This window comes from Lontra canadensis, unplaced genomic scaffold (assembly GCF_010015895.1).
Source record: "Lontra canadensis isolate GAN:19392208 unplaced genomic scaffold, GSC_riverotter_1.0 scaffold28, whole genome shotgun sequence".
In the NCBI taxonomy this organism is placed as follows: domain Eukaryota; kingdom Metazoa; phylum Chordata; class Mammalia; order Carnivora; family Mustelidae; genus Lontra; species Lontra canadensis.
Genome location: NW_022631022.1, coordinates 1,744,819 through 1,760,305, shown reverse-complemented (window position 1 = coordinate 1,760,305; position 15,487 = coordinate 1,744,819). Strand labels below are relative to the sequence as shown.

Below are 15,487 nucleotides of genomic sequence, written 5' to 3'. Positions count from 1 at the left end.
GAAAAAACATTCATCCGTATTCTTTTTTGCTGTACTTTAATAGGGTTAAGCACACACATATTAGCTATGTATATAAAAACATACATTCATATGTGTATTAATGTGGGTTTTTTTCCCCCTGAAAAGAGCCTGCATTTTTAATACAACTGTCCAAAGATTTTACATTTATGTACCATCTCCAGTCTGTTTTGATGAAAGGAGGAGTCAGGTGGGGAATTCAACTTTATTCAAGCACATAGACAGCTGACTCCGTACCAGTTATTGAATAATTTGTCTTTTCCCAGATGTGAGAACACTCCTGAGACAAAGCTAAATTCCATTATCATATAAGGCCTGTATGCTTGCATGTGTGGGCCCTACATATGCTGTAGGAGCTTGACATTCATATAGGCCCAGAGACCCCTGCTGATTTCCACAGTTTCATTAACAGATTAATGAGTGCACCAACACACGAGGCGATACAAATCAGCTGTGCCCACTAATGAGTTTCCTGGATCTGTTACATGGACTCCTCTCCTTGGATTATCTCTACACAGGTGACTGCAGCAAAGTGACTGTTGGGCTGGTGGCGCTGGGTGGTAAATTCTTACTGGTGACTTGAAAGATGCATTGTAAGTCTATGTAGACAAGTGCTGATTTACTCCTATAATTACCATGTGGCCCCACTTTCCCATGGTACTCCAACTGCATGTATTTTGGCCTGTAGCTTTCATAAGTATCTTTACACTTGTCAAGCTGTGCCTCTGAGTTTTGGTTCGTAAGATATGGTTGTAGGATAAATCTTTATTTTATCTTTATCTTTCTTCAACCATGATCATTTTGCACTTCTCATTTTAGTTGTTTTATGAATTTCTGGAAGATTATTTTGGGAGGAAATTTTAAAACAAGCTCATCGTTTTTTTTTTTAAATTTTATTTTTAAGTACTCTATACACCCAATGTGGGGCTTGAACTCATAACCCCAAGATCAAGAGTTGCACAATCCACCAGCTGAGCCAGATAGGTGCCCCCAGTTCATCATTTTAAATTTGGCATAATATGACCATTCAAAGCAAAATTGCAAATTATTTAAGTTGTAAATTCTTTTTTTTTTTAGATTTTATTTATTTATTTGACGGAGAGAGAACATAAGCAGGGGGAGCGGCAGGCAGAGGGAGAGGGAGAAGCAGGTTCCCCGCTGAGCAGGGAGCGAGATGTGGGACTCGATCCCAGGACCCTGAGATCATGACCTGAGTTGAAGGCAGATGCTTAACTGATTGAGCCACCCAGGTGCCCATAAGTTTGAAAATTCTTACAGCATAGAAAATCACTATTGCTGATTACTGGAGAAATACCTGTAGGATATACTCTTCATGTCCAAACAGCAAAGGTAGTGTCATTAAGAATAGTTGGGTGAGAACCCCTTTTTGCTTTGGAGAAAAGTCTTAATTATAAAATATTTGGAAATCAAATTATTTGGAAAAAATGAAATTTCATTTTCTTAAACTATAGTATGTGTAAAAGATAAGTGGTTGCTTATAAGTAAAATTAAGTAGTTTAATAAAAAATTGTAACTCACAATAGTACCCAGTCTAAAAATTATTTAACAGGTTAAGAGTTAATTATGCTGATACTGAGAGTATTTGAAGAGTTTTAATTTATTCAAATTTTGGTTTGCAGTATCATCCATGTATAAAGTCCAGATCCCTTTTAGTCTTAGGAGAATAGTAGCTTTATTAGTAGTCTTGTTATTTTGCATGCGAATTAAGAAGTTCAAGTCCTCATTCAAGTACCAGGCTAGTTGTTCCTGGAAGGCGCTAGACAATACTGCCATTGTTGAGTCCCTAGAAACCCTATCATAGTACCTGGCACACAGTAGACACTCAGTATGTTTCGGGAGTGCAGTGGATGGATAGTTGAAGGAATGAAGGACACGTCTTCAAACCCTGTATCTCATCCATCAGAAAATCCCATTAGCTCTGGCTTTAAAATATATCCCGCATATGATGACTGCTCAGAATGTCATCTTGGTTTTAGACCACCATTATTTCTCACATGGACTAGGACAGTGGTTTCTCCTAACTGGTCTCCCTGTTTCTGCTTTTGCCTCCAAACAGCCTGTTCTGCACGTAGCAGCCAGTGATCCTTTAGAAGTGAGATCACAACACTCAGCACCCTCCAGTTTCCATCTTACTCAGGAGTAAAAGCCAAGTCCTTAAAATGCCCTCCGAGGTCCTGCCTTTTCTCGTCTGCCCCCAATTCTGCCACAGCGCTGCTTCTCTGAACTCCTCTCTTTCTCTCCCAGCTCTCATGCTGTGCTAGCTACTCTGCCTTTCTCCCAGTCTCTTGAACATACCAAGTATTCTACTCCAAAGCCTTTTCATTAGCTCTTCCTTCTGCCTCGAACACCTTTCCCCAGATACCCGTGCTGCTCACCTCCTCATCCCCTTCAGTCTGTCTCAGCTGGAGTGTAAGCTTCAGGAGGGCAAGGCTGCTATAGTGGCCATTGACATATTTGTTGGAGAGAAGAAGGGAGCAAAGAAGTGAAGAAGGAAACAGAAGGCAGGGACGCGGAGCAAAATTAAAATTCATGGCCGAGACGATTTCGCCATAGAAACTGAGACTTCTGGCCCTGTCCACATCTTAGATGTCATACCTGAGAAGGGCTCTATAAACTCAACAATCTTTCTGATAATTTCTTGTTGAATGTCTTTTCTGACCTCCACAGTTGTGTTTGCATTTCTTTCCTCTTGTCTTGGGAAAATGCCTTTCCTGTAGTTCTAATTGACTCGCCTAGCACTGAAAGAGTGTGACAAATGACATATAATATATTGCCTTAACTTTCTGTTGCTCTTTGCAGAAGCTGGGTTGTTTCTCCTGAAAGCCCATTTGAGCCCTGTCCCTGCAGTGGGTGCTCTGTGGCTGAGAGCTCCGTGGCGTCTGCCAGGTTGCCTGCTGTTTGCCTTGATAGGCACTGTGCTTGCCATTCGGACCACCCCTTACCTGAGGCTGCCTCTCCTCTATTGGGCCTTTATGATCCTCCTCTTGGTTTCTCTTTTGGATTGCATGTTGCTTCAAATAAAATTGCTAACAACATATGGCCTGTTATGATTCTCTTTTCCCAAACTCTGCCATTTTGTATATTTGTGACACACTGCAGATTTTGTGAAGATTGCTTCATAATATTTGTTTACCATCTGCTGCACTCTATTTGGTATCTTGCTAGGATTTTTTCCTCCATTTTAAGTGACATTAACAAAATCCAGCCAGTACATAGACTTTCTGGTTCTACTTTTGCTTCCCTAATGTGCTGGAAAATCATATTACTGTGCTCCAGGCAACTAGAGAAGTCTGGAATTCTCATTGTGAACCAGTGTATCAGATCTATTGCATACACCGACCCCCCCCCCTTGGTCATATCTAGTAATGCTTTTTTGGTCAGATGGTAAAGAACCTCTGTGTATAAGACAAAAAGTTCAAATTATTTTCTCTACTTCTCTTTACTTAGTACCACTACTTTCTAGTGTTCTTCAACAACATATTTATAACCTTGAAATTCTCTGTGCCACTTTAGTAAGTTTTTATGATCTGCAGTTCCATTTAGTGTTCATATTATAGCTAAGCGTTTGATAGGCAAATAGCCAGAGTCAGCTGGAAGGGCTGTGTGTGTCCAGCTTTCAACAGAGAACTATTTTAAATTATTGTTACACCACATTGCTTGGTAGGTCTTCCTACTTTATCCTTCAATACTTCTAATACCTGTCAATTTGTTGTCTTTATTTTAAAGATTATTTACATATTTGAGAGAGAGGAAGGGAGAGCACCAGTGAGTGGAGGGAGAGGCAGAGGGGGAGGGAGAGAATCTGAACCAGACTTCCCATTGAGTATGGACCCTGACTTAGGGCATGATCCCACGACCCTGGGATCATGACCTGAGCTGAAACCGGGCTTTGGATGCTCAACTGACTGAGTCACTCAGGTGCCCCCCTTTGTCTTTATTTTAAAATATTTTTTTACAGCTTTATTGATATATAATTGACATATAACATTGTGTAAATTTAAGGTATACAGCCTGCTGATTTGATACACTTATATATTCCAAACTGATTTCCACCATAGCATTAGCTAACATCTCTATCCTGTTACAGAATTACCATTTCTTTTTCGTGGTCAGAATATTTAAGATTTACTTTCAGCAGCATTCAGATATATGTCATAGTGTTGGGCGCCTGGGTAGCACAGGCCTTTAAATGTCCAGTCTTGGTTTCAGCTCAGATCGTATCTCGGGGTCCTGGGATTGAGCCCCCTCAAAGGGCTCCATGCTCAGCACAGAGTCTGCTTAAGACTCTCTGCCCTCGAATGCAAGCTTTCTCTCTCTCTCTCAGACAGATAAATAAATCTTTTAAAAAGTATGTTACAGTGTTATTAGTTATAATCACCATGCTCTACATTAGATCCCCAGACCTTGTTATAACTGGAAATTCATATCCTTTGGCAAAAGCTCCCCATTTGCCCCTGCCCCAGCCCCTGATAATTACACTCTGTTTTTCTAAGTTTAACTTTAAAAAAAAAATTATTTATTTATTTTAGAGGGGGAAGGGGCAGATAGAGAGAGAATCCTGAGCAGATTCTGCACACTGAGTACAGAGCCTGATGCAGGGCTTGATCTCATGACCCTGAGATCACAGCCTTAGCCAAAACCAAGAGTCAGACACTTTGCCAACTGTACCACCCAGGTGCCCTTAAGTTTGGCTTTTTAAAATTTCACATATAAGCAGTATCATACAGTATTTGTCTTTTTCTAACTTACTTTACTTAGCATAATGCCCTCCACAGGGTTCATCTAAGTTGTTGCAAATGACATGTGTCTTTCTTTTTCGTGGCCGAGTAATATTCCATTGTATATGTATACCGCATCTTTAGACATTCATCTGTTGGTAGACACCTATGTAGTTTCTGTATCTTGACTATTTTGCATAATGAACACAGAGGTTCATGTATCTCTTTAAGAGAGTGATTTGGTTTCCTTTGGATAGATGCCCAGAAATAGAATTGCTAGGTCACATGATAGTTCTATTTTAATTTTTTTGAAGAACCTCCGTACTGTTTTCCACAGTAGCTGCACCAGTTTACATTCCCACCAGTAGTGCACAAGGGCTCCGTTTTCTCTACATCCTTCCCAACAGTTGGTGTCTTTTGTCTTTTTGATGATAGCCACTCTAACAGGTGTGAGGAGATAACACATCGTGGTTTTGAATTGCATTTCCCTGATGATGAGTGATGGCGGGCATTTTTCATGTGTCTGTTGGCCATCTGGATGTCTTTGGAATTTATTGTCTTTACAGACAAGTGTATTCTTACTTAAGTGTCAAGGCAAGTAAATGGTTTGACTGCCATCACAGGGACAGATAGCTTGGGTTTTGTGTTTTGGCCGGAATCATCAATCTTATAGGTGGGATTACTTTTCCAACTCCGTTTTCTCTTTGACAAGAATAGGAGTCTTCATTAAAACTACTGATCACAAATAGCAAAGAGTCTCTCAGTCACCCAAAAAGCAATTTGCAAAGAAAACCAATACCTATATAAAATGGAGTCCTTTAATAATCCATAAGAACCATTAATCACTGTGTCATGTAAGTCTGATTTTATCCCCAGGCTTTATTAGAATGCCTCCTTCAAGTTAACTGAAATCTTTCTCTCTGAGTCAGATGCATTATGGAACAGCACCAACACTTTATCCCTAGGTTGGGTATTTGGGCCTTTTGGCCTCAGTTTTCCTGTCTACTTAGAGCCAAGTGTCCTTATAGTGTTTCGTAACTCCTTTTCATGGAACTGCTAGGCAAGAAATTCTGGTAGCTGACTTCCCTCACAGGTTTTTTGTTTTGTTTTATTTATTTATTTATTTTCCTGAAATAATCACTCAGAGATTTCATGGAATTCCAGAATCTTTTTTTTTTTAAGAAACCATTAAGGTTCAAGCTCTGGCTTTGAGAGCTTAGAGAACTCTTCTTTTGTTGTGTTATTTCTGATTGAGAGAGACTGTGAATTAAATGATTTTTCTGGAATCTGTACCCTCTCTTCACAAATTCTTTTTTTTTTTAAATTTTATTTATTTATTTGACAGAGATAACAAGTAGGTAGAGAGGCAGGCAGAGAGAGGGGAAGCAGGCTCCCTGCTGAGCAGAGAGCCCGATGTGGGGCTCCATCCCAGGACCCTGAGATCATGACCCGAGCTGAAGGCAGAGGCCTTAACCCACTGAGCCACCCATGTGCCCCTCTTCACAAATTCTAAAAAGAGTCTTCACCTGTGTTATTATACTCCAAACACTTCTTCATCCCTTGTGAATGGTACCTTTTTGAGGTCTTGTATATATTGAAATTTGAATATAAACAATTCCTTTAGCCACTGTCTCTGTAGCTAGTTCTGATGTAGAAATGAGAGTTACAAAAAGCTGCTTTATTCAGGCTGGAAATTTTACCAAGTTCAGGACTTCATCAAGAACAAATCCTTGTAGCCCACATCTAAATGGAGAATTTGACTTGCTTTTAAAACAAAAATGTGAAGTGTTTTCATGTGTGGCAATATGTAACATTACATCTCTTTATACTATATCAGTTTTTTCTTTGTTTCCTGCATTCGTAAGAAAACATTTTTGACTTAGCCTTGAAAATGCTGGTTTCTAGAACTTAGTAGGAACTCCCCTTTGTTTCCAAAACTAGAATGGCATTTCTTTTTCTTCTCCAATTTAGCTTTAATAGTGTCTACACCTCAGAAAGAAGGAGCTAAATTCCTATATAATTTCTTATATATGTAATATTCTTAGGCCTCTGCTGTCTTTGTTATGGGAAATGACCACTATGTGCCTTTTATACTGAGAACAAGCAGCTCTTAGTAGAATAGTACAGTAGTGACTCTGGACAGCTCTTTCTTATGTAACTATTTAAATGGTGTGACTTGATGATACTGATTTGCATTGAGTTCAGGAACTCTTTGGGAATGAACCACGATCCAGGATCCAGGAACAAATGCTTTGGAGAAAAACCCCAATGAAAGCAGTTGGCTTGATCACTGAGCATGGTTGGCTCGACTGCTAGTTTCTATCATGCTGTCAGATAGATTGCTATTGGCTGCTGGGAGGAAAAGGAAGTAGCATTTTGCTCTGCAATGGGCTAATTAGGAGAGAATACAAGCTCCCTCCTAGGGTTTCCATGGCCTGGCCACTGAGCAGGGGGATATCTTCAGAACTGCGGCTGAATGGGAGGGAGGGCCGCTGGGATGTGGTGGGCAAAGATCCACGAGCTGGACTGAACTCCCCCTGTATTTTCAGTAAGAGTCCCTAGAGCATGTCATGTAAGCTTGTTCTCTGCATGACCTGAGATTTGTCTGCTTCTCCAGGCCTGGGATCAGGTTCTCTGCATCTGAGCAAATCAGCAATTAGATACTCAAGAGTGACCAAAACCAAATAAATAAATAAATAAAATAACAACTCTGGCTGTTTAACAAGTACATCAGAGCTGCACCAGCTGAGAGCGAGCCTGCCCCTTCCAAGTTGCCCCTGGGAACACTGTTGGAGCATTCTTCCAACAATGCTACAAAATGCTCAAAATGTTTTTGGTATTTTTCTTTCAGCCGGATATTTAGAACCTATCATATAGGCTGTTTTGTTGACAGATCTTTATTTTTAGAGGGATGAAGGAGCTAACTAAATATTTAGAAATAAACAAAAGTCATTCCAAGTCGTACCTGGCAGATAGCACAGGTGAGTGACCAGGCAAGCAGTTCCGTTTTGGGTTAAAAATGAGATCTGATAGGGTCATCACCTGGCTGGCTCAGTTGGTAGAACATGTGACTCTTGATCTCCGCATTGTTGGTTCGAGCCCCACTTTTGGGTGTAACGTTTACTTCCCAAAAAAAAAAAATTAAGAAAAAAAATAAAAAGATCTGATATTTTCACGCAGCCTTTCTTTGGGTTCTTAAAGCAGTTTTCAGAGAGGTATTTCAAAACTATTTTGAACAGGAGAAGCATCATGGAAATAAGTTTCTGGATGTGGGCTGCTTGGGATGATGCAGTTATTCAAGTGTACGTGTTCTCCTTGTGTGTTTTGTAAAGTCTAACTATCCTCCAATTTTGAGACTATCAGATTTTTTCAAAATTGCATGAATAGCCATTTGAAGCCTGTTATAGTCAGAGTACCCCACAGAAATGGAACTGTTCGGAAAGAGCAAGCAACCTACCAGATAGAATGGGTTATGGGGTTAATTGTGTTAAGAGTTGCTTTGCAAGTTAACCTTCTAGAAGCTCCCTATTCTTCTGTGGAAAGGGGATGATAGTAATCCAGTCACACTGTCCACATCATAGGATCCTTGCGCAATTATTAAGGAGACGTGGTGTCTGAAGCACGAATCATGGTGCTTTGTGTGTAGTCATGTTCAATACACGTGGGCCATTTTTATCACGCTACTGTCACATGAGAGCTTGCCAGGGAGAGAGAAAGACCGGACAGAAAAAGGACAGGGTGCTATGTGAGAAAGAAGGAAAGCACTCATGGTAGAACAAGACTGGCCTCCTTCAGTGTGTAACATTCTTCACACCAAACCTGTTTATTCACACTCCAGTGACACGTTAACCTAGATACAAGTCAAGTCAAGCTTGACGTAAGCAGTATTTTAATTCTTAGCTGTCCCGGAAATTTCTGGCTCTTTATCGAGACTGCTTATATTCTGAACAACAAAAAACCCCAGCAAAACAAACCGATAACCCCAGCATCCTCAAAAACACGGTGTTGAAGATTTGGCTCTCACCTTGTGAAAAGCAGTTGTGTTACGTTCTCAGCTGATGTCGTTTTGTGCATTTAAACACTGCAAATCTCATCACTTGCACTGTGTTGCCTTTGAAACAGATGAAGATGAAGATGGTGACCGAATTACAGTGAGGAGCGATGAAGAAATGAAGGCCATGCTGTCCTATGTAAGTCGTCATAAAATTGTCACATTACAAGATGAGAATGTAAATGTCATATTATAATGTGTTGATGTAATCGTGGGCACTTTTTCTCGCCTGGTGAAGACGTAAAAGTAAATCACAGCTACCATAACATTCTGTAGGATGCGTAAGGGTTTTAAGGATTTCCTTACACGTTAAAGTTAAGGGCATTCTTTTCAAAAGACACTTACTGATCATATCATGAACATTAAGAATAATGCATCTTAATGACTTTTGCATTAGGTATGGTGCAGACTAAATGGACTATCAATTTCCTGTATTTTTTATGCAGTACTTAAAGTAACGGCTCATTAAAAATGAACCCCTGGGCTCTAAAAAATTTTTCAAAATCTACTTTCAACTGGAGATTTCTCTTACCCTTCCAAACAGACTGTAGTTAAATGTAGCTGTAGGCTCAGTATGGATACATGATTTTAAAATGTTATTTTATGCACTAACCACCCCCCTTTTTCTCTACCCTGAAATGAACCACAGGGTTACTTACTGAATCAGAGGGACTTGAATATATCCTGAAGTGACTTTTCTTTTGTGTTGCAAATTTCAGTGGAAATTTGCCTTAGCGTTTGTATGGGACAGAAGTAGATAAATGAGAGAAGACAAAAGGGTACACGCCTAAAACTTTAATACTAAGCCTGACAAGTCCTGCTATGATGAGGAGGTACAGCTTCCCTGAGCCCTGATTTGTGCTGGTCTCTTAACTGTGTTACTTCCTCTTACTCATTTTATTTTCTTTTATCCGAGTTTGTAATCTGCTTACAAAACCTTTTCTAGTGGCCGGGTAGAGAGAGCACCAGAGCACTGGACTCAGATTGGACCACGGCTCTCTGGCTTGCCGGCCTTAGGCAGAGCACTTAACCTTTCTAGCTACCGCTGCCACATCTGTCAATTATGGGTAATAATACTCAGTCTTTCTACTGCACAGGGTCATTGTATGATCAAATGGGATAATAGATGTGAGAGACCTTTGCAAAGTTAAAAGTTCTAGACAAAGGCAAAGTGGTATAAAGGTGGAAATGATGGTATCAGGACCCTTTCTTGTCCAGGAGACTCCATTCCTAGCCCACAGTGAGGTTGTAGATTTTTGATGGACCTCAACTTCCACCAGAATACTGTTTCATTGTAACGAAGACTGTAAAATATCTGTAAGGTTTTCCGCCAATAGTTTTAATTTAGGGTAGGAGGAAAGAGAACAAGAAGGATGGCATGATTAACAGAGCGTTGCATTCAGACCAGCACAGAGTAGGAAAAGTCAATTTCCCATTGACTTCCCATTAACTTATTTGAGAGTCTTTGTGCACTGAGAATTTAGAGCAGGGCTCATCAGTACCTTGAAAGGCAAAGGAGAATTGTCTGCTGAAAGGTCTAGCACTAGTATTGATAGATTGGCTAACTCTCCTGGGAATAAGACATGCTTATTTTTAGAAGACACACATACACACACAGATGGGTTCTGGTTTTTCAGCACACATCTGCTGCGGAAAGTATGTTACTGACGTTCTGGTACTTTTGTCATGTCTCTGACATAGCCATACACAAAGGTGTGCTTTCAAAAACATGCTTTTGGGAAGTTTAACAAATTGTCCTTTTTGAGAAATGTTATGCATGTCATCATAGTGATAATAATCATTTCCGTTTCTAAGTGCCATATATATATATTAGATACAAAAGGTATTTGATTTTTCTATGGTTTTAATAATCACTTGGTGAGGTAGATATTATCATCCACATGTTTTAGATGAGGAAGCAGTGGCTAGGAGATATGCCAAGGTGTTAGGGCTAGTGTGAGTGTGAGTGTGGAGTTGAAGTTTAGCCTCTCTTGATCTGAAAGCTGGGGCTATAAAGGGTGTTTTATGCTCTTTCTCATCTACCTCCTTGCACATTAGTGGGGAACTGTCTGTGTGTCACCATTATTACATTTTGGATGATTTGTATGTGTATAGTACCTTAGTTGAGATATCTGTAGTATATATTCCTTATGATTTATGCTTATTTTCTCAAATGTATTGTTTATTTTTGTGTTGTAGGAAAATACATTAAGAGTTATGTAATTGTCTTTAAACTTAAAAGTTTCTGAGATTTTCGATAGGGCACTTCTAGCGCATTGATCCCCAAATCTGTGTATTTCACGAATTAATCAATTTTCACTTTTAGATTGGAGAACATAGGCATTGTAACATTTTATTTTTGCCAAATACACACGTTAATAAAATAAATAAATAATAAAAATTAGCTACTGTTAACCATTATTTTACTAACAAAGAAAAACAGTGAGAGTCATTTAAAGATTAAAAATGATGGACAGTACAAAATCTCAAACATAAAGGTGACCATTAGAGTGAGTAGATTTAGGAGTACCTGGCTGGCTCAGTCAGTGGAGTGTGCAACTCTTGATCTTGGGATTGTGGGTTCAAGCCCCAGGTTGAGTGTGAAAACTACTTAAAAATTAAAAAAAAAATAAAGTGAGTAAATTTAGTTTTATGTAAAACTCATTACATTCTTTTTCCCCCCTCATTTTTAAGTACAGTCGACATATAATGTTATATTAGTTTCACACTATAGTGAATTGGTATTCTTTACTTTTTACTTTTATCAATTTGCAATGGATAGTGAAGACTTTACTATGAATTGGCAGTGGTCCATGCATTGTGGTCTGGCTGATCCGGTCCAGGCTTTCTCGTTAATTCACTTAAATATTTATAGATGGGAACCTGAATTCCTCAAAGAATTTTAACTGATTGTGATCACTCTGATTCTGAATGTTTGAGCAAATCTTTTTAAGTGAAAATATCCCTGAGAGAGATAACAAGCTTTACGTCATTTAGAGCCTAAATGGATTTATTTTTCCTCTTTTATCTCTTGATATGGTCCTACTGTCATAGACCCTTTGTTTATGAAGAGTCAGGCTCTGAAAAAACACTTAAAACATAAAGAGTAGGGGAAACTCGAAAAGCACACGTAAAATTGGTTGGATGTCATTGTGATCTGTCTTGGTTCTTTTTTTAAAATTTTCATTTTATTTTATTTATTTGAGAGAGAGAGAGAGCATGAGTGGGATGGGGGGAGGGACAGAGAGAGAGGAAGAAGCAGGCTCCCTGCTGAGCAAGTGGGGGGCACCCCACCAAGCAGGGCTGTATCCCAGGACCCTGGGATCGTGATCTGAGCCAAAGGTAGATGCCTGTCTGACTGAGCCACCTAGGCACCCCTGATCTGTCTTGGTTCTTATGATTAAAATTCCGCTGGGTTCCAGTTTTGCCATAAGGAAAACCATTTGGACTTAATTCACAATAGATTTTGTTCGATAGCCTTCAGTTGCTGATTTGTTATGAAAAAGCTGCATGGTCTTTATTTTTTAGGTTCATTTTGACTGAAAACTTTTTGAATCCAGGATCTGGGTGGGGTGGGGAAGATAATGAGATACTGATAACAGGTAACCCTGTATTTACTGTAAAAAGCAGCTGAGTTTCTCATTAGTTTCTGCAAATTTAGTAAATTTACAGTCCCCTTATTATTTCTTTAAAATCCATATAGGGAAAGCAAAACTAGAGACACTTTTACTGGAAATCCCATAATCATTCTTTTCCATTGATTACAAAGGTTAAATGAATAAACAGCCTGGTCTCTGCATAAAATTGGGAAGAAAATTTGCAATGTCTGAGTTGGAATTTGCAGAATTACTTTTTTCCCCCTTGAATGCAAGCATTTTCTGGCTTTGGGCCAACAGAAGCATAAGTTTTTATCAGTAATTTAAATAGATTCTTGTATTAGACCTGAAAATGTTGCCTTTTTAATTGAAAACTTATCAATTATTTAAATTGCTAGCAGCCTTAGGCTGTTAATTTTATGTGTGCCATAACAAGGGCATACAGTGGTTTTTGATACATGTGACACGTGGAGTGTCGCATTGTAGGAAGGATTTGTCATGACAGTAAGTTGTCGTGTGCTGTTAAATAATAACCAACATATTAAACCAAAGTCTGTTGTCACACATTAGTACCGTTTTATGTAAGTTATTTAGAAGTTGTATTCTTTTCTTCATTAGATATATTTTTAAGAGATAATGAGAAGAAAACAAAGCTATAATAAATTGTCCTTTAAGAAAATGTAAAGTAATTTGGTCTCCAAGGAGATATTTAATGTATTGAGAGAATCCAGCAGCCAAGTGTTATTACAGCACCATTGTGATCACTCTCTGCGTTTTGTTATGAGTTTGTGTTAATCAACAATCTGTTTTTATAGCGTAGTTTCTTGTAAGTTATGTTGTTAGAATATTTCACTTCTGGGATCATGGCTTTTCCTCTGACACTATTGTATCTTTTTAATTCCTTCATAAAGTATTTTTTTAATTAGAATCTGAAATGCTTTATTAGGAAAAAAAAAAAAGTACACCCAACCTACATATTCTGAAAACTAAATACCTGATCATTGCTAATTATTTAAAGGACCCTGTTAAATATTCCCTTAATATAGTTTACGTTTCTGTTGATATTCTTGTTTCCCCCTCTCATTTTCTGGGAAAATTAAAGATGGTGTGTCGTTTTTCTCCTCCTGTCTTTTTGTGTTCGTTGTCTGGCAGTGCTGGCTTCATTTCCTTTCAGCACCAAACAGCAGTGCTGGGCCGTGGTTATTGATTCACCAGAAGCTTTATCTATCACTGAGACCCAGTTATAGGAGGGGTTATTTTAATGCTAACCTCGGCTTTTGGGTGACCTTTCATTAAGAAACTCAGCAGTACATCTTGCTTTTGTAAATGGATTCATATTTTTTTCTGCTAAATCCCGTGTCTAGTACAGGATTTATTACACCTGGTTCTCTTGATACTGAGAGGCCTATGTGAGTGGAGCACAGTATTAACAAGAATAATTTTCTTCATTTTGCCCATTCTCTGCCTTTATACCATTTTTGCACATTGCCAGAAGAGTATGAGATGAATTTAACCGTAATGCCTCCCATTATGGTGGAGACCTTGTGTTTTAGTGGAGTGTAAGTATTCCCTTTGGTATACTTGACCGTTGTGTACCTTTTTACATGTTGGGTACCATGAGGGAAAATACTCCTTGACCTCTGTAGTACCTTGTAAATTGGGATATGATTAGCTTTGTCGTAGTATACATAACCTGGAGATTGCCTCTAAAATCATACAGTTACTCAAGTAGAGTTGGAAGGGAGCCTTAGAAGTCTTGTTGTTGCATTTTGTAGATAAGGAGACTGAGGCCCTCAGAGAGCAGATTCAGTTAGAGGTCGTGTTGCCAATGAATGGGAAGGCCTGGACGCGGTCCCACATCATTTCACCCCCACCAAATCTCTTTACTTCTGGTGGTTTGAAATGATGGTTTTGTTTTGGCATCTCTTGAGGTCCTGCTGAGGAAGCTTTGCAAATACTACCTTTTTCCTGATATCAAAAAGGAATGCCATTTGTTAGAATGTTAGTGTACCTGAGTGTGAATAAGAATGCAAAAAATACTTTGTGGGTTTTTGAAATTTTAAATTTATTTATTTAAGAAACGGAGAGCCTGTGAGTTAGGGGAGGGCTAAAGGGAGGGGGAGAAGGAGAGAATCTCTAGCAGACTCCATGCTAAGTGTGGAGCGTGACGCTGGGCCACATCTCAGCACCCAGAGATCATCACCTGAGCCAAAATCGAGAGTCAGCTGCTTACCTGAATGAGTGCCCTGGGCTTTGAAATGGTGAAGATTTTTGTCCTCATCTACAAGACTGAGTTTTACCACAGAATTTGTTGCCCACTGTGGAGCTGAACATTTAATGGCACCAGCGCCTTTGCTATTAGGAAGTTTTCTTCAAAGAGCAGGAGATTGGAGCTCATTTTCCACATGGTGCTTTTAAATATGCTCCATATTAAATAGGTTCGACTTTGAACTTAGGCGGCAGCATCAGCTCAGTGCAGTTCAGTTGAACAGCTGATAATGCAGAATGTTCTCCTCGCAAGGTGGGGAAATGGCACAAGGAGAGGTGAGCCGAATGAAATAAATGGTTTTGGAAACCTCTCTCTCTCTCTCTTTTTTTACTCAAATAATAACATGCTCTAAGCTGTTGAAGTTTTTGTTTTGTTTTCTCATCCTAGTTAAAGAATAAAACCTTTTTTTTCAGAGGCAGGTTATTTTAACTCCCTTCTCTGTGCTCCCTGGGACATTTGGATGCCCATCAAATAGTGACAGAAACGCGGTAGCCCCGTCGATAGCCCCCATTATGAGATATCTTCGGGCATCTTTGCTTGCGAGGAGCAGAAGCATACAGAAGCTTGCATCAGAGCAGGGCGTTTATGTTGTGGCTGCTGGAAGCAAAGGGAAAGGCAAGCACAAGCAGGCCTCAGGCAGGGGACACTGGGGTGCTGTGGGGTGCTTTGCATCACCAGGATTCTGTTGTTAACATGACCATACTTCTGGTTCAGCTCCATCTCTGTGGAGGGCTCAGTGTAGCCTGGAGGCTGGTTCCTCTGGGGTCAGTTGGCATGAAGCAGCAGAACCATGTGGTACCTTAGTTAGCCCCAG

At 39.5% G+C, this 15,487-nt stretch overlaps 1 protein-coding gene across 10 annotated transcripts in view; it reads left to right on the top strand.

Moving 5' to 3' along the window:
- The window catches only part of MAP2K5 (mitogen-activated protein kinase kinase 5), a 249,466-nt gene that overhangs the window by 11,045 nt on the left and 222,934 nt on the right, over positions 1–15,487 (top strand). For all 10 annotated transcript variants that reach the window (XM_032864619.1, XM_032864618.1, XM_032864617.1 and 7 more), the window contains exon 3: positions 8,880–8,947. In XM_032864619.1, coding sequence (XP_032720510.1) covers positions 8,880–8,947 — 68 coding nt within the window. The remainder of the gene's footprint in view (positions 1–8,879; positions 8,948–15,487) is intronic.